Source organism: Ptychodera flava, chromosome 5, assembly GCF_041260155.1.
Source record: "Ptychodera flava strain L36383 chromosome 5, AS_Pfla_20210202, whole genome shotgun sequence".
Taxonomy (NCBI): domain Eukaryota; kingdom Metazoa; phylum Hemichordata; class Enteropneusta; family Ptychoderidae; genus Ptychodera; species Ptychodera flava.
The window spans coordinates 46129947-46157071 of record NC_091932.1 but is presented as its reverse complement, the minus strand read 5'-3'; the positions used below and the strand labels follow the sequence as shown (position 1 = coordinate 46157071).

At 37.8% G+C, this 27125-nt stretch overlaps 2 protein-coding genes across 4 annotated transcripts; one reads left to right on the top strand and one right to left on the bottom strand.

Annotated features, from left to right (window-relative positions):
- Positions 1–605: 605 nt before the first annotated feature.
- Positions 606–4509, bottom strand: LOC139134108 (E3 ubiquitin-protein ligase rnf146-like). Of its 3 annotated transcripts, XM_070701023.1 has the most exons (3): positions 4406–4500; positions 4078–4305; positions 606–3414 (listed from the first exon to the last, which is right to left on the bottom strand). In XM_070701023.1, exons 2-3 carry the CDS (start codon positions 4169–4171, stop codon positions 2360–2362), a joined length of 1149 nt encoding a protein of 382 aa, XP_070557124.1. In that variant the 5' UTR covers positions 4172–4305; positions 4406–4500; the 3' UTR covers positions 606–2359. The 3 variants fall into 3 exon arrangements, with proteins under 3 accessions (XP_070557124.1, XP_070557123.1, XP_070557125.1); XM_070701022.1 differs by having other exon boundaries at positions 4078–4509; XM_070701024.1 differs by lacking the exon at positions 4406–4500 and having other exon boundaries at positions 4093–4282.
- A 258-nt stretch (positions 4510–4767) lies between these two features.
- LOC139134107 (eukaryotic translation initiation factor 3 subunit E-B-like) lies at positions 4768–26334 on the top strand. The gene is made up of 12 exons (XM_070701020.1): positions 4768–4890; positions 5159–5218; positions 5862–5919; positions 6467–6627; positions 7192–7296; positions 7769–7894; positions 8620–8744; positions 11439–11658; positions 21329–21438; positions 22140–22242; positions 23960–24106; positions 24812–26334. The coding sequence occupies exons 1-12, from the start codon at positions 4801–4803 to the stop codon at positions 24848–24850; spliced, it is 1344 nt and encodes a 447-aa protein (XP_070557121.1). The 5' UTR covers positions 4768–4800; the 3' UTR covers positions 24851–26334.
- Positions 26335–27125: the final 791 nt, after the last annotated feature.

The window sequence follows — 27125 nt, the reverse complement described above, 5'->3', positions numbered from 1 at the left end:
GGATAAGCCGGTAAATACATCGAAAAATTTACACAAGCAAGTTTTATATTTACTTGATTTGTTTCCATGTAATATGAGTGTCAATTCAAGAACCAAAGCAGAAACTTATTTTTTCCCTGATTGTTCACCTGTACAATGTAAACTACAATACAACATCCTGCAAGTATGCTGGCATTTTAAGTACATTTTACAAAATTTGTAAACACAGATTTATCGGACGTAAACTTCCATTCAAATGCACTGTTTTAAATAAAACCATCCAATCCCCAAAGTGTGGAAGGATGCAAAACAAAGAATTTACGTACTTTGGCCTGATTGCAGTTCAGATCTTGTGTCAATTTTATGACTAGTAGTGACCAAATTTTACAAGACTTAGAATTTACTAAGATCACCATCAATCTTTTTTTTTCAAATTTGCGAGAATCCCAAAAGACATGATTGAAAAACAATAGTATGTATGATATGAGTGAACATTTCATTATTGGTGGAATTTGGTCGATCAGCCACCTGTAATCTATTAAACCATTCTTCAACTCTCTTTACAATCTCAAAACTATGGATGGCGCCTACATCTCTCAGATCCCATTCTGGAAAAAAGGGCTCCATTTTGGCATACTTCTAATTGCCTATTTTAATGAACACATCAAATGTTAGACATCAACAAAACATGAACTACATAGACGATTATCAGCAAGACAAAAAGAAGAAATAGATAAAATAAATAAAAATCAATCAAAAGATCTCCCATAAATGATAAAGCATATACGGTAAATGGGTCTTATCATGATTTCATCTTTTCATAATGATACTAAGTAGTGTGAAACTGTCAAACGACGACGTACAACACTGTTACAATCATAATAATTATTTTCCCTGAACCCTGCACAAGGAACAGTTACCAAAGAGTTCATTGATTTCATGCTCTGGGTAAATATGGACATCTTTAAAACACATCAAGCACTGGAAATAATACAATTGAGTACATCACAAAGCACTGACATAAAACAATTTACATTCTTGTTTGCTTGAAATAGTCATATCATATAATTACTGTTTCATGTACTTTTAACCTCCACCACAAAATGTTGATTTCCATGTACTGATTTGTGATAGTATATTTCTTCTCAATTTTGAGGTTAACCTTTTACTAAAACATCTTGCAACCTCTTGTGAGCAGTCTGCATGCAAAAGCTGTCTTTCCCTTCTACGTCCACAAATTTGGAAATTATCATAGCATAATCTGGGGACACATCAATCCTGGGTATACTTACAACAAAACTAGGGCATGTAAGTCACAGAAACATATACATACTACATGTACCTAAGTTGGCATCAGAACCACAAGGCCACTGCCATGATAGATAAATCAATGAGTACACCATGGCATAGCATTGCTTGTGTCTTTGAGCTTAACACTACTATAACAGCACTGTTTCTCTAAGACACTGTTCTTATTTTGAATGATAGTGCAATCTGACAAGCCAGAGGCTATACAAATATTTCAAAATCGTTTCAGAAACCATTTGCTCTGAGGTAACACTTACATGTATCATGCACAAAAAGAGTTGCCATCTTCAGTAATTACATTGTTCTGTTGACTGTATTTCTGATGTTGAGTCAAATAGTTTCAATGCGTCCACTGACTCATAAATTGTTGACATTGTTGAAAGTAAGAGTGGACTTGGCTACATCTTTGTCACAAAAGTGATAAGAAATGAAATAAATGCCCAAAGAAAGTAGAAGCACAGAGTGAAAGAACTAGAGAGATGTGATTTCCTATCATGATTGCAAAATAACATTTCAATGTTAATAGTGGACTTGCTTCAACAAGCAGTACAGCAAAAGCAAGTGGTTGGAACTAAAAGTTTACTGTGTACGAAGGCATCTTAAAAGGATAACAACTTTTAACAATATGTTCATAATTTTTATTTTAGAAAATGAACATTTTTCTTATTTCTCTCCTTCAAATACGTTGAAATTAAATGCCATACCAAGTATAAGCTTTGTCTTTGCTTTGCATTGTGGCCGCTTATTACAATATTTTTGGTGACAAATAAATTATGGTCAGGAATAAAATGGACACAAATAACATTAAAAAGTTAAAAACGTACAGGCTGTGATTACAAGTTAAACACATGCATTTCCACATGATTTGGGAAGTAAATGTACCATCAGAAACTTCACTTTACAGCAAGAACAAAAATACTAAAACACACCTTTACATAAAAGTTATCGCTATCGAAGCTGGCATTGTGAGAGGTGAGTCCACTTAGAGCTGTCTCAATGTCTGACCAAGTAAGCATTTCTCTCCAGGTAATCAATCTTAGTTTCTTTAATGGACAGAAATAGTTAGTCTCCCTCAATCATCGTCATCTCCACTGCTCTCAACATCTCCGTCATACCTAGACTGCATGACTGTATCTTCACAACTTGGTATATTATGTCTACCATCCCTGAATTCTGACTCAGTGGCCATATATTCCTCCCTGCTGACCATGTTGTCAGCTCGTCTGTTCTGTCTCCGAGCTCCTCTACGCAATCTAAGTCCCTGTGGAAAGAGGCTCTGGATACCTTCCCTAAGTGCTTGTGAACTCATGTTTGCCAGAGAATTTGGAGATCTGACATGGTGGTGTCGGCTGCTCCTTCCAGACGACATACTGGTTTGATCGCCGCCACCTGAATTTCCGGTGGAAGAAACCACTACCTCATAGGTTGTTTCAGCTTCATCGTCAGTGTCCACGCCATCGTTTTGATCTGAGAGGGTCATTGCACTGAAATGAGCTGTGGTGGTATGGACATCCTGATCACCCCCAGGAGATGCAGTCACTTTACTGACCACAGAGTCTGTACTTTGCATCTCATTACCATCCCCTTGCCTTTCATCCTGTCTTCTAGAACTGGACAAATACTTGATCCCAGCAATACCTTTAGTGGGTACAGAAGACAAGTCCCGCTTGATCCTTCTACGTCTTGTTGGATCATTTCGTCTGATCTGAATCATATTTTCATAGTCTATAACATACAGAAAGCCTGCAATCAGCAGTTCAACACATCGGTTTTTTTGTTTGTAAGCCTCTTCTAGCTCTACTGTGGTACGTTCATCATACTTCCACCAACCATTTCTGCCTTCATAGAACCATGAATACTTGTCCTTAGCATCTGTTGAGGAAGGCTGTACTCTGCCAATGGGCTCCACAAGGGTAGGACAGTTCAGAAACTCCATAGGAATCTCATTACGACACAAGGCACATCTTTTGCTTTGGTTGGCCACTCCCTTCACGCAGAGGAAGCAGAAAATGTGACCACAAGGTAATTGCACTGGTTGGACACAGGTCTGTAAGCAAACTGCGCATTCAGGTATATCAATGACTGGTGTTTTATGATCACTGTCTTCTTGACTGTCTGTCTTCAGATCTAGGGAAAAAAAATCCGAGAAGTGATGAGTAGGGACTTTGCTGAAACTTGGGCAGTACTGAATATGATGGCTGTGAAAAGTACATCATCTACAACACCAGGTATCTACAGTGATTACCGTCACCTTATGTAAAATTCTGGTTTCTATCAATTAGTCCAAGTAGACCTTATAAATACAGGATTTGGATACACTCAGTACACAGAATTGCATTTCAAGACTATTGAGTACAGTACAGCAATACAAAACTGAACAGAACAGACATATAAAAATAATCAATATTGGACAACAAAATATCCGGCTAATTAAGTTCTAAAGCAATGCTAATTATGACGATTCACAACGCTTATATTCACACTTTTGGCTCAGGCTAGGGAATAACAGCTAGATTTCTACAATCTACATCACAATATCACAAAATCGTCATGATCGTGGCTGAAAAAGTCTTCTGCCCTCCCCTGAACTTGAAGACAATGTGCACGTACTGACGATTTTATCGCACTTGCAAGATCTGCACAATGTGTACACGATGTCCACAGTACAGTGTATATAGGAAACTCAAAACCATGTCGATTTCACTTCTAATCAGATCTCAAAATAATATTACTTCCTGGATTGTGACATTAGAGCACTGTTAACGTTGTGTTGGTTTAGACATGGCTTACCAGATTTTTTCACACCTTTGGTTTTCCTCTCCGTTTTCGATTGGTCTCCCTTAGATGAGTCTGGAATCGAATCAGTTGACTCGCTTTCAGCCATAGTGTCTCAGAGTTATTGTATTGACATCTAAACTAAAACAACTTCAGTTGTACGACTTGGTTTTGGAAAGCAGAACATCCGTCCCTGTGTCATCAAGGACGCACAACATCGCCAAAAAAGAGATATCCAATGACCTAGAAAAAAGTAATTCCTTACTATAATTTCCTTATATGCGTGATTTTCATATATACGATATTGCATTTTCGTTAATATTGTAGATTTACTCATCTGTACATTTTGATATGACTGTAAATTAATTCCTCCACATGCCAGATTTCTTGGACGACCTTGACAACCGTATCGCAGGTCATAGCAATTTAACTAATGCGCGAGGACCTAGCTTTTGGGTTAGTGAACTTTCCGACTTGAAGGTGAACTCTGTGGGACTCCGCTCTCTGTGTTGAAAAGTTCAAAGTGGAGGATTAAAATGAGAGTAAATCTATTTTATCGAGTAAAAGATATATACTTTCAAAGTTAAATACTATTCAAACGCTTTTAGACGCCCATGAAAAGGTCGCTATTCTAATATGAAAATAGCGTGACTGCAGGCAACGTCCCTGTTCAAAAGTGAGTTACACCGATTCCTTTTCCGCCACATCATAATGCATTGTGGGTAATTGACAAAAAACATGGCGGAATTCGATCTGACATCGAAGATAGGAAATTATTTAGACCGGCATTTAGTGTTTCCTCTTCTGGAATTCTTGTCGGTGAAAGAGGTGGGTGCAACAGTGTAATACCGTATCAGTTATATCCTGCTACGAGTGCAAAAATATACCCGTTTCTTTATGTTTTCTGGTATATGGTTCCGAAACCTGGAACCACATGTGTGATACTATGTCACATAGTATGTGTGTAGAAACATGAGTTCAACAATATGGCTATGCTATGGTGACATGTATGATCCGTCTTTTCCGCACCAAAAGGAGAATATGTACTTCATGTCAACTGTCTTATTGACCGCTGCCAACCGTCTCTTATTTGCAGATTTACGATGAGAAAGAAATGCTCCAAGGGAAGCTTGACCTCCTCAGTAAGACGAACATGGTAAGAATATAGACAGTGAGGGCGCTGTGATCGTGGACGCATCAACTTTGTTGTCCAGCTCTGTATGGTTTCATAATGTAAACGTTTTCCCCAATTCACTTAAGTTAGGGGTGGGGGTGTCGCATATCTTGATTTCTCTGGTCACCTGCAGATCAGAGAGCGAATATTATAAACTGACGCTTGTCTTTAAAACAACTCCATCCTGACAACGTCAACAATAGCTTGCCAGCAGAAGCATTTAATTCAAACAGCTTACAAGTTACAACACACTTTCCATTGCGATATACTAGACATATTTTTGTATGTTAGCAAACCAGCAAACATTTTGATAGTGAGGGGAATATTGCTATTTCATGAGTCATTAATCATTACATGAATCCCAAACTGCACACGCATCCATTACATTGTCAGAATTATGTTATGTTGTGTCGCAAAAATTATGCAATTCAACATCTGGTGTTTGAATATATTGTTCTGAGTAGATTTGAGTTAAAACTTTTTGCTTCAATAATTCAGTAATGAGTATATTGCAAACCATTGTAAGTTTGTTGTGTCCTTGTTCACCACATGATCCAAAATGATTGACACAACAAACCTGTTATGGGCAAGGCCAGAATGTGACGTACATTTCCTGATGTTTCAGGTTGATTTTGCCATGGATGTATACAAAAACTTGCATCCTGAGGAAGAGGTTCCAGACTGTAAGTAACTTATCAATGCCTTCAACTCAAATCTCATCACTGCCATGTATTTTTCAAATTTCAATACAGAGTTTATGAAAATAGTGCACCAATTAAGTAACTTCAGAAAAGTGTGGTCAAAATTTTCCAACAAATATTTTTGGATATATTAAGTAATATGCATCTCGAAAGTGAAAGACTTAAACTTTTGCTCAAACTTTCCTCAGTGAAACTTTCAACCATTCTCTTACCAAAGCAAGAATAAAAATCAGGGGTCACCATGCAAACTTTGGTACTAGAGAGACAAATAACTTGCGATTTCTCGATATTTGAAATTCAAAATGGCCGCCATCCCTGTGTTAACTCTATGGGAAAAAATAAAATTTTCGATTTTCGATAACTAAGACCATGAAAACTTTTCTTTTACCGAGAGCTTCAAGATGAGCCCCCACAAGTGGTAGGTCAGAAGAAAATTGAAAAAATTTGAAGCCCCGAATTTCTGTCCCCGAGGTGCATTCTACCTTAAACCTTCATGTCATTGCAAATCAGTTTTATCTTTGTGTTGCAGCTCTGAAAAACAAGCGTGCAGAAGTAGTAGCAGATTTAAAGAGATTACAATCTGAGACAGAACCAATTGTAAAGATCTTTGAAGACCCAGAAGTCAGTAATCAGATACAGAGTACAAGGGACGGCAGACAGTTTTATGACTATTTATCCAAACATCATGGGGTAAGAAAATTTTTTTCTAATCTTGCAAATGATTTTTAACAGATCACATCTTTAGTCAGCCTTTGCTCGTGTCATCACCACCAGCTCAAGTTAAAACTAGTGAAGCATAACATGTCTCGTATGGTGCATTTGAACGAAATTTTGAACATGAAGGCCCCTGAAAACATCGATACTGGGCAGTGTAAACAAGATTTTTACGGACTAAAACTGTTATAACAGACCAAGCAAAGTGGGTGAAAATTCATACAGTAAGTTTTGGCTCAGTGCTGTTTTTCATTGACTTTGCAGATTTGGAAGTGATACTGTATGGCAGGAAAAGAGTAAAGCTCAATAACGTCATCATATTAAAACAAGCTTGTTATTGGAGTTGGTCCAGAAACTCAAACAGGAGCATGTACATTTCACAAAAGACAGCATGTCTCTTTATCCAACAGCGTTCATGTCATAAATTAAAGTTTTGATATGAACAGAGAGCTGCATTAGTTACCTGTCACCATTTGAAACAGGTAAAACTGTTCATTGAATCAATCTTAACCATCAGACACATGTTGTTCATTATTACAGTTCATCCCAGAAATGCTCGACACACTCTACAGATATGCCAAGTTTCAATACGAATGTGGTAACTATTCTGGGGCGGCTGAGTATCTCTACTTCCACAGAGTCTTGGTAAGTTCATACAAGAACAGCTTACACCTGCGGAAGGCTAAGTCTAGAGAAAAAAATGCATTATTCGTAAGATTTTTGGGGCTAAGATACACAGGCAGTGAGTAAAATTTTCTTATGAAACCGCAAAATCTCCCACTGGTTACATTTTCACTGATGACTTGGTGTCTAGATTTTAAAAATTGTCTACAATAATAGAGGCATTATGTGTACATGCAGTGTTGAAAGAACAAATTCTGAATATTTCCACATACTCCCAGAAGAAAACAAAATATTTGAATATGTATAAAAAGTGCCCAATAAGCACTGAAATAATTGGAACAGGAGCAGACAACAGAACCCTAGTTTGGTTGTTTGTATCTGTTTTGTTATAATTAACCATAAGATGTACGTATCCCCATCAGACAGATGTGACTTTGTAGTATACCATAGACTTTGCTGTGTCTAAACAGGATAAAATTGTCTTCTTTACTAGGTACTCCCAAATGATAAGAATGCATTGAGTTCACTCTGGGGTAAACTGGCCTCTGAGATTCTCATGCAGAATTGGGACGCTGCACTTGAAGACTTGAACAGACTCAAAGAAGTCATTGATTCCAATGTAAGTAAAGAAACACAATATTTTCCTGAGATGATTGTATGAGCAAATACAACACTTCTGTCTCTTGTACAATTCATTTTGTTCCAGTTATTGCTGAAAGACAGTGCATCCATAAATGGATTTTAATGAACGGTAAAAGTAGATAGCTAAAAAGAGTAACACATCGTTAAACATAGAAGAAATGTTCAGGTACACAGAATAAGACAAAATGTAATCAAAATGCACAGATTGACTGGATTTGTTATATGGGAATGGAATTAGAGTGGATTTGTGAGATTAAAATGGATTTGTAAAATTGGAATTGTTTTATGAGATTGGGAAGAATTTGGTAAGAGATTTGAATTGATTGTTAATATATTTGAATGGATGCAGGGAGATTTGTAAAATTAAGATGGATATGTGAGATTGAAATGGACTTATCGTAGTAAGATGAGTGAAGTCTAGGAATGAAAATAAAATGAGTAAGAAAACAAGGACAACAATATTACAACGCCCAATATCAGTTCAAAGTATTGGCAAAGCAAATGTCATATACATTAGTACATCAATTAGTTGTATTTATTCTCAAGATGTGCAAGATCATGATGTGCACAGCATTGTAAGCTTGCACATGATGTGCCTGGCTATGTGACTGTACATTAGTGTAGTTGATTAGAATATCCTTCACCTAAAAAAATATTGTCTTCCTCTGATAATATTCTTCATGTCTGATGCTTTAATTTCAGGTTTATGTAACGCCTCTTCAAATGCTACAACAGCGTACTTGGCTTATACACTGGAGTCTCTTTGTCTTTTTCAACCATCAGAAGGGTAGAGATGCTATCATTGATTTGTTCCTCTATCAAGCACCGTAAGTTGTCATTTTACTGCTCAAAAATTGGATCAACTCCTCACCGAGGCCATTTTAACCCTTTACCTGCCACACAGTATCATTGCCCCATCAGCCAACCAAGTGAAAAGTGGTATTGAGCCAAAACCATTCTTATTTCCACCCATTTGACTTGGTCTGTTCCAACAGCTGTAGTCCATAAAAATTATATTTACAGTATCTGTGATTTCAGGGGCTTTCCAATTTTCAATTTTCATCAAAATGCACCAAATGGGACATATTGTGCTTCACTAGTTTTAACGAACTTGACCCGATGGTGAAATATGAACTTGGCAGGAAAAGGGCCAAAAGACACTACAGAACACAACTACAGCAATCAAATATATAGTTTTCTTGTGTCAACCTTAATCATGCTTCTTTTTCAGAGTCATGCATCGAACTCTCACCAGATTTCTCAGTGTGTGCATCTCTAATCGAGAGAGGCATGAATACTTTGAATCAAGAAAGGCGTGATTACTTAGCGAAATTTCAAAAGGGTTTTGCCATTTTATCAAAGCAGCATTGTATTTGTCAGTATTTGTTTCAGCAGCAACTCCACAAAATCATGCTTGATCAAAGGAGGGGTACACATAGACAAGGCTTGTGAACACACGGATTTATGACAACAAACAAACAACTCAATTTCAAAACTTTATTTAAAATGTAAAACCATCACCCAAATCAAGCATATACTAAAACACAAGTTGACTGTGAGGCAAATGCAAAAATAACAACAACAAATGAAAATATCATTATTATATATCTTAATACACAATGCAAAATAAAGTACTTTGTAAAAATAACCAAGATTAAGAAAATGCTACAGATCTATGCGTACGCTTCAGTTAGGAAAATGCTAGTCTATGCGTACTCTTCTGGTCTAAAACCCGGAAGCAGCTCCCTTCCTAAGGATGACGTGTGGCATGACTTTATGGAGGTGGTTGATATACTTGTTGCATGTCTGCAGTGTGACAGTCTTCCAGAATGACACAATCCCAGCAATGAACTCAGCTTTGTTGTGTGGCTTTGCATATCTTCGCAGATGGTGTTTCATTTCACTTCATATGTTCTCCATCGGGTTCAAATCCTACGGAAAGAAGAGAATAACAATTAAAATCCTCCACATGAAAGTTCACTGCTAGGCAATTTTTTTATAGAGACAGAAAGACAGAATTGAGATTTTTCTACAGCGTTGCATGGAGGTAATAGACAGACCTCAATGATCATTGTAAATTGACAGACACTACACGGCATAGTTTGGATGTCTACATTGAATAAAGTCTTCAGGGAATGATAGTTTCCACATCACTCTACAAAGTACGTCAGATCAAATGGTCTCATAACAGTGCGTTTACAAAGAAGGCATACAAAACAGGTCATATTTTGATACAACATCTCCGTATCTACCGTAGAACTTCTTAAATGATTTCACTAATCTACTTTCTGAGAATCCTTGCCTCACTAACTTTTGAGCTAATAGGCTGTGTCTAACTCGAAAGTCTTCATATGAATTGCATGCTCTACTGTATCTAAGGAGTTGTGAAATATACACACCATAAGCTGGAGATGATAGTATATTGCTCGACAAAAAGGGAAAGTTTATGATTTCAAAATTGAAATCGTCTCTTTTGTCATACAGCTTAGTATATAGTGTATTTTGTCTAATTTCAAACAATACGTCTAGGTATGAAGCCGAGTCCACACTTTCAGTTGTTTCTTTTATTTCTAAATCATCTGGGTAGATGTGGTGTAGATAATTGGATATACCAGGATTGTTTAAGTAGGATAATTCATCTCAACAAATGGTAGGAGATGCTTCTGTGGGATTTCCTGGTAGAATTCACTTTTCATAATGCGGGTGAAGATGCAAATTGATGTCGCTCCCTTCTTAGATATTCCCGCCCAAATGTAGACCTGTAAACAATATAGAAATGAAAGAATTTGATCAATACAGACACTGGTGAAAGCATGTAGAGATCTTTTTAAAGTTGTCATCAATATTGAACTTGCATAAAATTAAGGACAGTTAAACAAATGCATTAAAGCTAACATATACTGGAGGTTATAAATACCTATTTTGGGTGTTTTGCAATGGGGTGTAAATTTTCTTCCCTTTCATCTTTCACCATTTTGTAGTTCATTGCCTGCTGAAATACAACTTTGCTTTCATCAGTAAAGATGACATCATCAAAAGTGTCTCTGCTCAACAAATTTCTCTTGCACCACATAAACCATTTAGGTCAATTAGCCGCACGTATCACCTGACAATACTTGGTGTTTCTCCTCCTCCAACCAAGTTGCCTTCTAACTTTCTTGACCGTCATCACAGAAACGTTGATGTCAAAGTTTCTCTTGATTTTGTGGGCAAGTTCATGTGAAGAGAGTTCAGCATCTTTCTCCATCTCTTTGTCGATTTAACCCATCTGTTCAAGTCCAAGGAGACAACATCTTTTAAATTTCGGGTGTAAGAGACTGCTATGTTGTAAGAGACTGCTATGTCCTTGTGTAGAGATCCAACTGAGTCATGAAAACAAGCGTTTATCGATACTTTAAAGGGACGAGAAAGCCTCCACATCGCTGTGTGCACAGTTGATATAGAGATGATGATATTAATTTAGTACAGACTTCTTACTAACATTAATGTTGACAATGTTTGTATTCTATTGACCACTGTAGGTACCTGAATGCTATTCAGACAATGTGCCCACACATCTTACGCTACCTGACCACAGCTGTAATCACCAACAAGAGACGGCGGACAGTTTTGAAAGATTTGGTCAAAGTTATCCAGCAAGAGTCGTACACGTACAGAGATCCAATCACGGAGTTCCTTGAATGTCTTTATGTCAACTTTGATTTTGACGGTGCACAGAGGAAACTCAGAGAATGTGAGACAGTAAGTAGGATGCTTACTATAATTTTCAGATAGTAACTTGAATATTGTCATAGTATGTATAACTAAGATATATATTCTTTCCAGTGGCAATCAAGTGTCATATATTGGCATAGCATGTATAACTTTTATGTGCTGTAGGATATTCTTCCATTGGCAATCAAGTGTTATATATTGGTATAGCATGTATAACTTTTGTGTGCTGTAAGATATTCTTCCAGTGGCAATCAAGTGTTATACATTGGCATAGCATGTATAACTTTCAAATTTGTGTGCTGTAGGATATTCTTCCAGTGGCAATCAAGTGTCATATATTGGCATAGCGTGTATAATTTTTATGTGCTGTAAGATATTCTTCCAGTGGCAATCAAGTGTCATATATTGGCATAGCATGTATAACTTTTATGTGCTGTAAGATATTCTTCCATGGCAATCAAGTGTTATATATTGCAGGGCTCGAACTTAACTTTTTTACCTACTTGCCCAGCGGGCAAGTTTCCAGAAATTTTACTTGCCCAATGAACAATCTTACTTGCCCGATTTTTTGTCTGTTTACATTATTTGGGCAGAGATCACGAAGACCAAGCAATCTCAAAATGTGGCCGACAGCATCATATCAATGCAGGTTCTGTTTTATCTTTATTGACAATCATATTAATGGTTACGATCCACTAGTGTTAGTCTTCGTGATCTTTGCCCACTCGTCCACCAATATGCTAGTGCAGGATTGGGGTCATATAGCTGAAGGGGTGGCCCATCAATCGATATTCGCATCAGCAAATCTCTTTTCCAGGAGTTTTGAAACTTCCGTTGTCGTTTCTTTTCATATATATCGCACTTCTGCTTCTTCACTTTACTTTCCACTGAACTCGATGCTGCGACCGCGCCATTAGCTAGCGCTTTATCACTGTCGATTTCTGAGTGGCCAGCCGGTTGAATGTGTGCTGTATCCCCTGACACAGATCCTGTTCCGGAATCTGTAACTTTTCAGGCTTGGATTTCAAAAATTTACATGAAAACAGGGTGGTTTGCTTCGCCATGACGTACCGCAGACTGTACGTACAGTCTGCGTTGTCTCAGTCAGGTCTCCACGTGCAAAGTGGCTGTTGGAATTACTGACCAACACCCCTGGGAGTCACTAGCGACAAACAAGTGCAAGTTTTACGTTAATGAGATTAGACTTCCAGAGGGAGGAAAGACAACAGCTGGATATCACTCGCTGAATGTTGACGTCCGGCTTGTCGGTTGTGATACCCGCTTCAGTGACTTGAAACTCGATAAGAGCTAACATTGTTCAACAAAATTTCTTGAGATTTTATTCCAGAACATGTAAATTTGATCAAAGTTTAACACTTGCCCGACCGGGCAAGTGTAATTTATTTTTACCAGCCCGATGTCAGGTTTTACCTGCCCCGGGCAAGCGGGCAACCGTTAAGTTCGAGCCCTGTATTGGTATAGCATGTATAACTTTTGTGTGCCGTAAGATATTCTTCAGTGGCAATCAAGTGTTATATATTGGTATAGCATGTATAACTTTTGTGTGCCGTAAGATATTCTTCCAGTGGCAATCAAGTGTTATATATTGGTATAGCATGTATAACTTTTGTGTGCTGTAAGATATTCTTCCAGTGGCAATCAAGTGTTATATATTGGTATAGCATGTATAACTTTTGTGTGCTGTAAGATATTCTTCCGGTGGCAATCAAGTGTTATATATTGGTATAGCATGTATAACTTTTGTTTGCCGTAAGATATTCTTCCAGTGGCAATCAAGTGTTATAATAATATAATAATAATAATTTATTCCTTTATAAAGCGACTTAATCCACACAAATAGTGTGATCAGAGACGCTGTGTAAAATACAATCAATTTTTAAAAAGTTACAAGAATTAAACACAAAGATAAATCAATACAATGGATGAGTTCAGTTAAAGCAGAATTAAAACGAAATGTTTTAAGACTTGATTTAAAACTAGGCGGGCTTGGGGAGTGACGAACTTCAATCGGAAGGTTGTTCCATAAAAAGGGGCAGCAATACTGAAGGCACGGTCCCCATATTTCTTTGTGCGCGACCTGCTTTGACACAGTTTAAATTGGTCAGCGGACCTCAGATTACGGGTTGGGACGTACAAATTAACCATGCTAGAAAGATAACTTTGACCGAGTGAATGGATACATTTATAGGTGAAGATAAGAATCTTAAAAACAATACGTTGAGAAACAGGCAGCCAATGCAACTGAAACAAAATCGGGGTGATATGCTCAGTGACTCTTGAGCGAGTTACAATTCTAGCAGCTATATTCTGGATACGTTGAATGCAATTAAATGAGTATTTCGGAAGACCATAAAGAAGAGAATTACATGAATCAATGCGAGATGTCACAAAAGCGTGAATCAACTGTTCCGTGTCTGATCTAGAAAGATATTTGCGAATATTTGCAATGCGTCGTCAGTGTTCTCCACAAGGGGTTTTTGACGGGCGGTGCGCCCGGCTTTTTTTGTCGCCGCCCACCTTTAATCTCGCCCGCCCGCCTTTAATCGCCCGCCCACCTTTGTTTTCTGTCGCCTAAACTGTTTTCACAGTCAGTTGTCCGAACAATATCTGAAAGCCTATTGAATAAAAATGACAGCAACTGACAACGTCGTGTAATAAAGAGGGACCGTTCACACATCTGTCGGTTTGTTTTGCGACTGCATGCAATCCTCAGGCTCCCCAGGCCCCGACGGCCCCGATCCTTTATTTTTTCGCCCGATCCTGTTTCATATCCGCCGGCGCCGATACTCTTTAGTAAATGTGGTTGAAGACCTATGTTTCTCAGCGGCGATTTTGTCACGCTCTTATTTCAGCAAGCTTTTCAAGTGTGAAACGGCCGTAGTGCCGATGAACACTGGCTAAGACTTCAATTCAAAAAGCTTGAAATGTGTTAAGCTGCCGACCGTACCGTACAGACACCGTCCATTTCATACAACGGACACGGTACACTCGAAGGCTCGGTGTTGCATTTTGCCAGCGGACACTCAGTCAAAGCATCTATGCTATTGTCAACTGCCATTGCCGCCAATGTCTCGTACTTGTAAGGATCCGAAGGTCAGGAAAAGTGATTTCGATCAGATCTGGCTAAAATCGTACGATTGGTTGAGACAAATATCAGATGCAAAAAAGTATGGTACTTCGCGTGCTCAGGTCGTTGCGTATCCGAGCCAAGTTAGCCATTTTGAGATCCGTGTACGTCCACATGACGTTGAAGCCATGTGTGTCATTTCCTGTCACGCATTCGTAACTTGCATGGATTCATTCGATTGACTTTGAGAAGCAGTTGCGTTTGATCAAGTTTCAAAATCCGTGACCGTTTTAAAATATCAAAGGCACAATTAAATGAAGTAAAAAGAAACTGCACGGGCTAAAATCATCATTCGTGTGATCACCCGAATACAGCAGCTATGTACCGTACATACGGTTCTGTAGGCCTACTGTATAGTTCAAAGGTCGCGTGTGATCGAGATCTAGTGCGCCAGCGTGCTCCACACAAACATGCATGGCAGCCTACGCCGCGCAGTTGTCGAAGTTTTGTACGTTTGCCGAACTAAGAGTCGATGAAATTTCAAATCTTTCTCTTGGAAATACTTGGTATCATTTTTTTCGGGCCTCCCTTTATTATGAATTGAGTTTTAAAGTCAACGTATGTTTCTCTGCAGGCATGCTCCGCTGACTCCGCATTGTGCATTATTCAGTCCCGTGTCAACTTGTCATGGACGTAAAAAAAAGACGTTCATGGCTTTACCAATCCGGCTACAGACAAACATATAGTAACAGAGGGTCACATGAAAACGTGCCACCATTTGCCACCAATTATTTCGAACACTGATTACTTCTCATGTAGGCCTACTTTTGAATTTCATGTTGGTATTGTGCAATATATTTACTAAATTATGTATTGTTTGTATTAGTTCAATGTTTTTTTTTCACTTTTGATGTTTTATTATTTATTTAAAGTAAATAGACAGGATTTAAATGTAAAAATAATTGTATAGCTTGCCATTAATCACTGCTGAATGGAGAAAAATATTGAGAATGTCAGAAGTATATCTCATCACTGGAGTGCCTTGTGAATAGCCCTGGTGATATGTAAATTGTATGCAAATATTATGCAAATACATATGCTAATAGCCGCCCGCCTTTAATTTTCATTTGTGGAGAACACTGGTCGTAGGTGAAAAATAGCTGAGCGGCAGATATTGTTGACATAAGGGTACATCGTAAGACCAGAATCCAGGATAACTCCAAGACTTTTCGCCTGACTTTGAGCAGGAATCAAGGTGTCACCGACCTGTATCCCCTGTATTCTATCATCCGAAGCATTACTGGAAGATGCAGAGAAAGTTACAAATTCAGTTTTATCATCATTCAAACAAAGGAAATTTGCAGACATCCAAGACCTAACTTGTGAAATACAAAGTTCAAGATTGCTGGCTGTCACAGAAGCTTCATTGATCTTAAAAGACATATACCGGTATAATGATGAATCATCTGCATAAAATCTATACAGGCAACCATGACTTGCAACTAATTTCCCCAAAGGAGATGTATATACATTAAATAGTATAGGGCCAAGAACTGACCCTTGTGGAACCCCGGTATCAATTTGACGGAAACATGATTTAGTGGAATCGATAATAACACACTGGCTACGGTTAGAAAGATATGAGCGGAACCAATTAAGTGCATTTCCTGAAACACCAAGAGGGTCTGACTACCGACTTAATAAAATATCATGATTAACGGTATCAAAGGCTTCGGAAAGATCAAGTAAAACCAAAAATACATCATGTTTTGCATCAAGCGCTAACAATATGTCATTAGTAATCTTTAAGAGAGCAGTCTCTGTGCTGTGACCAGCTTTGTACGTAAATTGTAACGGATCACTCAGGGAATTACTAGCAATATGATTGGTCAGCCTAGTAGCAACTATGCGTTCTAATACCTTTGATAGGAATGGTAGGTTAGAAACAGGGCGATAATTTTTAAGAATCTGATGATCAAAAGATGGTTTCTTGAGAAGAGGTTTAACAACAGCGTGTTTAAAATCAGTGGGTAAATACCATCACGTAAAGAAGTTATACATTGGCATAGCATGTATAACTTTTGTGTGCTGTAAGATAATCTTCCCGTGGCAATCAAGTGTTATATATTGGTATAGCATGTATAACTTTTGTGTGCTGTAGGATATTCTTCCATTGGCAATCAAGTGTTATATATTGGTATAGCATGTATAACTTTTGTGTGCTGTAAGATATTCTTCCAGTGGCAATCAAGTGTTATACATTGGCATAGCATGTATAACTTTTTTGTGCTGTAAGATATTCTTCCAGTGGCAATCAAGTGTTATACATTGGCATAGCATGTATAACTTTTGTGTGCTGTAAGATATTCTTCCAGTGGCAGTCAAGTGTTGCATGCATATTGCAGTCCCTTGTTTGTGCTATAGTAGTACATGGAGTCCTTACTTCTTATCATGGCCCAGTAGAAATGGGTCTTGATCTAGACAGCTATGGTGAAAACATTTAAAAGATTGTGGTAACATTTGCTGATACAAGCCATTACAACAGTTGTCCATGTTTCCTTGTGAGGACTTTCTCACTATGCATGACTTTCAGTGTTTCTGAAACAGCGTGAGCAGGCATCATCGAAAGTAGTATAGTATACTCCATATGACTGTGAAAATTACGGACAAATTAGCCTTGTGATAGTTTGCATCAGGAATAATAGAAACACATAAGAACCTCGGTCAGAGAGATCAGAATGCCATGTCACACCATGTGTTCGTCGAGATCCATGAGTTATTTTCTTCACTGCTTGTCCAATCTGCATCATCGCTCAAGAATTTTAAACAGACAACACAGTTACTAATTAAATCTGGTTTTCAGACGTAACATAAATGGATGATGGATGGTTGTTTTAAACATATTGGACATGTACAATTGAAAATTTGGGAGACATGTATTAAGGTAGCTATCTCATGTTCTCGGCGATCTTATGGAGCGTATGCGCAAACAGTAACCATAACAGGCAGACAAAACTGCCTGTCAATCTGAATCATGTCAAAGCCAACTCATGAGGTAGAGGGTATACATACAATGTTCGAATCTGATGAAAATCCTATGTAGAGATGGGTTGGTCTTACACGCTATCGTATTACAGTTTTTTAATTTGTATGGTCTTCTGCTTACAGGACCGCACAAAAAAACCATAATACGATAGTGTAAAAGACTGAGCCATCTCTACGTATTGACAGGCCGACAACTTTACTGGAAAAGTAGCACAGGGTTTATTTTCCAAGCAATAGCATTAATGATAAAAGATAGTTACAATGCCCACACCAGGACGTAGAACAGGAAAATAGTTGTGTAAATTTGAATGTATAAACATGTGTATGATAGGTTACTGGTAACTCTGAGACAATTTTGAAGTCATATATCAAATATTCGTTTTGCGATATGGAAAACAATGACACCCAAGGAGTAAAGAGATGAGAGAATCATCTTTTACTACAATGAAAATAAGGTAGTAGAATATGGAAACTTGATGGTTAGTTTTTCAAAAATAAATTTTTATTGAATCATTCACAGGGTAAAATGAGCAATCACAAAACATTCACACATATCATTTACAAAAAGTCACCTGTCACAGTCTTAACTTTTTTCAGAGCTCTCTCATCCCACAGCCCCTTATCTATGGCTTTAACGCATCGTTTTCAAACAACTGACTGATGGGCTGTGGGTATATGCTCAAGATAAACACTTAACACTGTTTTCTTAACTAATTTTAATCATTTGTTATCAAGGGCGTCTTTTCCGTCACTGGTCTTATTATATATTTTCCTGAATAATTACTCGGTGCTCTCTCCTCCTCACTGAAATAGCAAACACTAAGTTCTTAGCAAAATTTCGGAGAGAGCTGCTGCTCTCTAATCTCTGGCTGATTATAGCTGTTGTATGTCTTCTTGGGGTTCTCGGGGTTGTACTTATTCCTGCACCGGAGCACACATGGGTGGCGGGACTGTGAGGGTGGAGGGACTGTGACCTGAACAGCAGTAAAGCCACCTCAGGTTGTACGTTGTTGTCCTGGTGGTGGTGGGCTTGTCATCCTGGTGGTGGTGGGCTCATCTGATAACTTTGAAAGAACGCATAAGCGTAGCAATCTCGGTCTTTAAGTGGCTTAATTTGATCTGCTGCAATTCAATCTCCTTCCTCATATCTGGGATGTGCTCGCAGTTGGAACACGCTTGGCGTTGTCTGTCAGTCTGGACGCCGACGTTGTGTGGTATTTGATGAGCTGCAGCGAACTTTGCAACAAGTTTTTTTACCTCGCTCTTCGTCCCGTAGATCAATACTAACGTTGCCGGCGTGGAAACTTTCTCTCTCCGTTTTCATGTTCGGCAAGCATAGCAGCTTCAGGTGCTGAAACACTCTCAATGACAATCAACAAATAAATGTGACAGAGAATTTAATAAACTTTCCACCTGCAATCTCACTGAGTCGAACATCTATGGCTTACACCATTGACAGTTCATGAATGTATTGTAGACAAGGCGCTTGCGTGACAGCAAAATGTGCATCAACTACTCAAAGAGACATAATGAATTTCATTTCCAAATTTGAAAAAAATCACATGACGGGACTATTTTAGCTGTATGCTTGTAAACAGGATAAAGCACACATTGTCATATCAACAACTTCAAGTGTATACTATATGTCTACATATACAGCCTGTTGTGTTATGGATAGTTTTCTGCGGTAAATGGTCAACTGGACTGGACTCTAAAATAATTTTTGCCAAAGCACCCTAGCCCTGATCAAGTTTACACAGTCATTTGTGATTGGATACAGGGCGAGGAGTGTAGTGTAGTAGTTATTGCATTTCAAGGCCTCCGGCCCATTTGCAAGGAGTTACAATTCAAAAATTATACAAATCGTTAATGGAAAAGAAAATGAATGATTTGACAGGTAAAGAGAAATTACAATTTAGTTTCAATTGAAAGAATTTCTGAGCGAAGCATTCTTATCTTTAGATCGTAACAAACGTAGAAATTTACACTTATTTGGATGAATAAGAAATTCTTTTACAATATACATTAACCGAAGCTTGTCAAAAACAGGGCATTCTAAGAGGAAATGAAACTCATCCTCGACCTTATTGGATTTACACATTTTACAGATTCTTTCAATGCTGGTAATACCAGTGTGTCTACCTTCCTCTATTTGTAACGGAAGACAAGAACAACGAAAACAAGCAAATGTTTGAAGTATTTTGAAGTCGAGCTTCAAGGACAAATCTCTTTCTATATCTAATGTGCTCTTAAATTCAATATAGGTGTGCATGTTTGGTTTCCTGCTGATAGTTTCCCACCATTTTTGTTTATATACATCTTTAATTCTCAAGTCAAACTCTTGCATGAATCTGTCTTTATCACCAACTTCCTGTGCCAGCCAAACGTATCCAAAGCTGCAATTATTGCAACATCGTCTGCATACAATAATGAAAATAAATTTAACATATCTTGAGTTAGTTGGATACCAAGCCCTCCAGAATTTTTAAGCATGTCATGTAACTCTTCAATAAAAAATGTCTTGTACATCACGAAGTAAAACTGTAAATTTTCTATCCATTTAATGAATGGTTTGGGTCATTTAACAAACTAATGACCGAAGCATTCTCATTAGACAGAAATGGGACAATACCTGTGAGACATGTGAGAGCCGTTTAGGACACTGGCTTGTTGTTGTCAGTGCTGAAACAAAGGCAAGCAGGAACTTCCTATTTGAAATACAGGACAAATTGGTGTGATAATTTTACCTGTTGTCCTTTCGGCTTGGACTTGGCATTTTTTCCCTTCGTCTTCGGTAAATTCTTAATAGTTTCTGTGAACCATCTCTTTCTTGGCTATGTTAAAAAGAACGGTATCCCGTATGAACATTGCAATAGTAGCATCTCTTCCACAAACAAAATATGATATGAAAAAAAGAGATTGTAAGTATCCTTTTGCCAGAGGAAAAAACCTTGTTTCAGGGCAAAGGTCAATCCAATTTTAACGTTCTGCAGACGAAAAAAGTGAGTTAATTTCATGCCTGGTTAATGAGGTCAAAAAATCTTGACTTGTAGCAATTTTTCTCCCAGACAGTTTAAGCGACCATTTCTTGAAGTTGCAACATCATATGTAAACATTAGCAAGATCATTTTGACGTGGGCCAATTCCTGCCCTTTATAATGCAGGTGAATAAATTTGCATACAAGTACAGCTGGTCTCCAAGGGTGAAGGCTAGCCCAAGGGGAGCCCAGGGCAAGCCTTTTGTGCGTTAGTATGAATCGATCTGTACTCTTCGTTTTAACAGCAACAGTGCACGTTCTTTCAATTTCTGATCTCAGAACTTCATTCTCTGTATTTAGTCCAACAGATAGGGTGACAAGAAGGAACATGTAAACAGAAATGTTCATACAGGAAATATTCAAAATCCAATTCTCACAAGTGTGTAGACCATTAAATTTCTTAAATCCTTCACACACTTGAACCTTGGCTCGTTGGAGTCCTGACTAGAATTTTACATGGCCTTTATAATTTTCATAGCAAGAATATTTCGTTTAATAAATAATTATATTTCTATTTATTCTGTAGGTATTGATCAATGACTTCTTCCTGGTTGCCTGCCTGGATGACTTCATCGAGAATGCCAGACTCTTTATCTTTGAGACATTTTGTCGTATTCATCAGTGTATTAGCATAAGGTAAGACTGCCCTCAGTGTCTGTTTAATACATTGCCTTTGTTTGACACTCGTCAAAGGACGAAGATTTACCAACCTCTGCCATTGAAACATTCATGAAATGGCAGTATATATGAAAAACAGGGTATTTGCTAATTTTTGGTTCTTAAATTATTGTCACTAGGTGGTGCCTATGCAGTGTCTTGTGTACGATGAAACCTTTCTTTTAAGAACATGATGTAGAATGGTAAAATAGTCCAGATTAGACAGGAAAATCCTGTTCAAGTTGTAACTATGAATGTGAAAAATCTGTCCATAGTAAAGAGGTGTCCAGAGTACAAGGGTGTCCATATAGAGAACATGTTTTACCATATTGTGAACATCATAGTGATCATGCATGCTGTGCAGGATTGTGGTCTACTGATCTGATTGCCATTGCAAATAAATGGAACATCCCTTGTTTATCGGTGAGATCCAAAGATGTGGCACTGTTTTGTGTGATATCATGAGCTGTGGATGTGGTTTTGTTCAAACGATGACATGGGTCTTAAAAATATGCAAATGAGCTAAAACAATCTTGAAATGGTCAAAAATCAAGAACTCATGAACTACTGACCTAACTGCCTATACATTTTCCATTAAGTTACCTTTTGTTGAGCTTCTGTTAATTCGTTCATTTCATGGTAAAATTATTATATTCCTCTTTTATATTCACAAAATTCAGTATGTTAGCGGAGAAACTGAACATGACGCCTGACGATGCTGAGAAGTGGATTGTCAATTTGATCAGAAATGCAAGACTTGATGCCAAGATTGATTCTAAGCAGGTGAGCTGACTAATTATGGTGGGACAACCTTTATGTGATGTTGACAGATTCGATGCTTTACAGAGAAATATTAAACAGCCTAAGCTAATTTGTCCCGCTTTCTTCAAAAAACTCCTCAAAATGAAAAACTACAAGGTCATATCAACAAATCATGCCCGCTCGAAGGCCGTTCCCGAAAAGCACATCTACCAAATCACCTACTGTTGCAAATTTCTAAAGCCAGTTGAAAATTTATGTGTTTACGCAGGCTTTACTGTGAAGCTTAACACTGTATGCATCAGTGATTGGAAACAGAGTACCGGATTTTGACTCAATGAGCTTTCCTCAATTGATCCATCAATCACAGTTGGCTGGCCAAAAATAACATTTTCCATCCCCGTGGCAGTTTGCTGTCAAAACAGTTTAAATACCGCTCCAGTCAATTCCTCTGGCATGCAATAAAGTGTAGAACAAAGCGGCAAATGAACTCCTTTCTTTTGTCCCTTCCAACCCCTCTTTCACCTGTTAACTCCCATTCCCTTTAAATAGGTCGCTAATTAGTTTGGACCAGATCATTGTAGTGAAAGGGGTAATCCTGTCTCCCTTTATAATATGCAATTTGTTTTAGACCTTTCTACAAGACATTGGCATGAAAGAGGTGTATATTCTAGAGAAAGGTAGAGCCATAATGGAATGTTGTCAAACAATTTCATCACCATCTTCTTGTATCTTTTATCAACTGAATGTGATTAAGGTAGTATGCGCATCAAAAGTGAAAGACGAAAACTTTTGTGCAAACTTTCCTCAGTGAAGCCTTCAACCATTCTCTTACCAAATCAACAATAAATAAAAATCAGGGGTCACCGTGCAAAGTTTGAAACTAGCGTAACAAACTGCTCAACATTTTGCAATATTTGAAACTCAAAATGGCCCCATCTTTTGGTTAACTCTACGGGGTAAAAATTAAATTTCAGATTTTCTAGAAACTAAAACAGTGCAAGTTTTTTCTTACACCTGGAGAGCTTTAAAATGAGCATCCACAAGGAGTAGATCAGAAAAGAATTGTAGAAATTTTGAGAGTCTGAATATCTGCCCCCAAGGCATGTTCTATTTAAGTATAAGATGCTTTTTTTTTTTAAGAGCTTTTGTACAAAAGTTTTTGGTGTAAGGTTTTAAGTCATAAGTGCAATTACTTGTTTTAGTGACATGCTTATATTGAAAACATGGTTTTTACCAGCAAGCAAAAATGAACAAAGTGAAATGCGTATAATGGTCACTCGAGGGACCAAGAGAAAGTGACCACTACATGTATCTGAAGGTGACCTTTCTATGCAGGGTGGGCGTGGCATTACTTTCAGTGCAGTGGTGTGCTTAGTGGTGAATTTAGGAACAGATAAAGTAATAATAAAATTCAATACTGCAAATCTTGAAAATCATGATATGTTCATTTAATTTCTAAAACAATTGTGGCACAGTGTAGAATCAATCAAAACAGACTCATTTCTTGTGTTCAGTCTAAGAATTTGTTGACAGAGGTCGTACAGAGTCAGATGTGCTGACCATTATACACAGGTTTTGTACTGAAGTTGAGTAATTACATGTGGCCACTCTCAACATAAGAGGTAGCTGTTCTGTGGCCTCTAACATGTGAAATATTACAGGACTGCCACAAGGTGAGACCAAGACAGGTTTGACTGTGTTGATAGTTTCAAAATTGTCTTGCAAACTTTGCTTTTAGGGTCATGTCGTCATGGGAACACAGGCAGTATCGGCATATCAGCAAGTCATAGAGAAAACGAAAGGCCTTTCATTTCGTAGCCAAATGTTGGCCATGAACGTGGAGAAGAAACTAGCAATGAAACATCAGAACTCACAAAATGCTGGGGTGAGTAGAAATTCAGTTTTGTCACATCTCAAACCATTTTAACAGATCAGGCAAGAAATGAACTTTATTTTTCAAAATTTTGAATTTCCAACTTCATCAATGTGATTTCAAGGCAAGGTGTTTTTTATGAAACTGAAACTATAAAAATTGCGGTATCTAAAGAAAATTATATTATACCTCAGTGTAAGACAGTATAAGCTTTGCCCCAAACAATTCACACACAGAGAGATTGTTATTGCTGTTGCTGTCGACAATACATTGTTATTTGCAAATGAAGGAAGACCAAGTTAAGGTAGTATGCAGCTCAAAACCATTGTCTTTCAAACTAAAGAATAAACAGCAGGGTCAAAGACAGAAAATTTTAGTACTAGAGAAACAAATCATGTAACATTTACCGACACTTAAAATTCAAAATGGCCACCAACCTTGTGGTAACTCTACAGGCAAAAATTAAATATTGAATTTTCACATATTCAAAAGTTTGTTTTCTCTAAGAGCTTCAAAATGAGCTCCACAAGTCGTAGACCAAAATTGTATTGTAAAAATTTTAGACTATGAATACCTGTTGTCAAGGTGCATTGTACCTGAAAACCACCACTTTCCAAACTTTAGGCACTTAATATCGCTTCATGTAAAACCCAGAGAGTCAGTGAGCCTTGTAAAGTTCATACATTTAGAAATTCCTGTTTTCCTTTCTTCCTGCAGATACCACATTGGGGAGCAACAGACAGTCAGGCGTTCTAAGTCAGTTCCAAGAAAAGACCAGCTGTAAAGTCAAGATGTTTTATTCTTGTAACTCAAGTTTCCATGAATAGAAGTCCGACCACAAATGTAAAAACAAAACGGGTTGTGTCAAAACTTTGTAACAAAAGGGTTGTTGAATTGTATCAGTAAATTGCTACATCCATGTATAACCCTCCTACACATACTGGCACTTAAGTTTATTAACTTCTTTTGAATTCAACCAAATTCAATCATGAATACACTATGTGAAAGCCTTGTTTGGTAGAAATGAATGTCTGTTCTTCCGGCAGTATTTTGATTTACAGCACTGTCAGAAAGCTCTTTAGCATTTTACCAAGTTTATAGCTTACTGCAAGAACTACTGCATGGTAGGAGGCTGTGTGTATTTCAAGAATTTCATATTCTGTTTTCTTGTCAAGTATGTAATTTACATGGCATTGTTTCACATCCTCCCCTTCGTTGTTGCTTCAAGAATTTCATATTCTGTTTTTTTTCTCAAGTATGTAATTTACATTGGCATTGTTTCACATCCTCCCCTTTGTGTTGCTTTGCAACAGTACACCAGAAAAAATGGATGGTCCCAGAAGAAAGAGCTGTGTGTTTCTGATATTTTGCTCATTCAATAGGTTTTGAAGGGTTAGGAATATTTAAGGAAGTATGCACCTTGAGATTTGGAGACCTACACTTTGCTGAAACTTTCCTCAATGAAACTTTCAACCATTCTTCAAAATAAAGAATAAATGTTGGGGTCCGTGTGAAAATTTTGGTATGATGGAAACAAATTACCTTGAATTTATCGATATTGAAATTCAAAATGGCAGCCATCCCTGTGTTAACTGTATGGAAAAAAATTAAGTTTTCTATTTTTACAAAAATTGGTGGTATAAAAAATCTTTATTTTCTCCAAGATCGTCAAAATGAGGCTGCTCAAGTGGCAGGTCAGAGAAGTATTCATAAAAATTTGATAGTCCAAATATCTGTCCTCGAGGTGCATTCTGCCTTAAGGGTCTTTCAACCCAGGGAAACAAAGAAGAAATTTTGCCAACTTTTCCCCCATCATGTAGTAATTTACTTGTACACAGAAAACAATGTTTTAGAGTTACAGAGCAGGTTTGATCTTCATCGGTCTTCTTGGCATACCAGAGATGGCGACAGTGGCACATTCAGCTGTCCTGTGAGACTAGCATCCACTACCTCAGTACTCATGGGGTAGATTTTTATCGTGTCAAGACATTCATCAACGATACCAAAGTAACCATTGTTTTCATTGACTTGTTCATTGAAAAGCATCATTGACAAGCAGTTGGACTGTCTCATTTGGTTTTTGAAAGACTTATTTCATCATGGAAAGAGAATTGTTATAATGTAAGGTATCCACAGATAATAAAATGATGTTACTATGACAACAGGCTAATTACATCAATACTGTAGATACAATAAACTGTTATCCAGTATAACAACAATAAACAAAGAAGAATGAATAACTCTTTGTCATGTTTGGTTAATTCTTGTAAAGTAGTGATTTTTCTCTGCATGTGTGATGTCACATTCAAGGTGACAATCTACAGCCAATTTAAAGGGAAACCTAAGTCCAGCGACTTTGACAGTTTATCCCTTCCAAAATCACCCTTGAGTAAAATGCAGCTCAAATTTGCAACATAATTGCACGCGCTGACGACTACGGCACGACGAAAAGAGAACTTGAAGTAGACGACATTTATGGAAATGAGCCCGGAATTCCATGGGCGCGAAAGGGCTCATGGGAGAAGCGTGCGTGACGTCATCGGCGATACAGACGATTGTAGCTTGCAGCTGGAGGAGTACTGTGAACAGTTCAGCGCGTTCGTAAGACGACTATGGAGAGTTCGGACAGCGATATTTCTGACATCGAGTATTACTTTCCCTGACTGAAATCAAACCATACTAATTTGAACCTGTCCAAGATATGTAATAATTAGAAACATCTCAAAACATCGTTCATATCTTGGTTGCTTGCGTTTTGTGTATGATTCAGCGGAGGGAGTCACTGTGCTGTACAGACCCGAACTGGATTGGAGAGACGAGTGACCCTGCGATCCTTCAACGCTACGTTTCTAAAACAGAGTTTTCTGTATCAGTCGCTTAAAATTAATTTTTGGTTCGTGAATGATACGGAATGATTGACTGATTGTATGTGTTACCGTGTAAGTCGAGCTTGGCCAGATCTTAAGGTTGCGAAATCTCCGATATGTATCAGAAAATATTTATTCGCGATTTGACAAATCTATTATAGTGT

What these genes read in the sequence shown, in the direction of transcription:
- LOC139134108 (XM_070701022.1), bottom strand. Translation starts at nt 4,171, where the DNA reads ATGGCTGAAAGCGAGTCAACTGATTCGATTCCAGACTCATCTAAGGGA. An exon ending in CAAAGGTGTGAAAAAATCTG is followed by an intron (nt 3,415 to 4,077) that starts GTAAGCCATGTC and finishes TTTTTTCCCTAG; the next exon opens with ATCTGAAGACAGACAGTCAA.
- LOC139134107 (XM_070701020.1), top strand. Translation starts at nt 4,801, where the DNA reads ATGGCGGAATTCGATCTGACATCGAAGATAGGAAATTATTTAGACCGG. An exon ending in AATTCTTGTCGGTGAAAGAG is followed by an intron (nt 4,891 to 5,158) that starts GTGGGTGCAACA and finishes TCTTATTTGCAG; the next exon opens with ATTTACGATGAGAAAGAAAT. An exon ending in ATTTATCCAAACATCATGGG is followed by an intron (nt 6,628 to 7,191) that starts GTAAGAAAATTT and finishes TCATTATTACAG; the next exon opens with TTCATCCCAGAAATGCTCGA.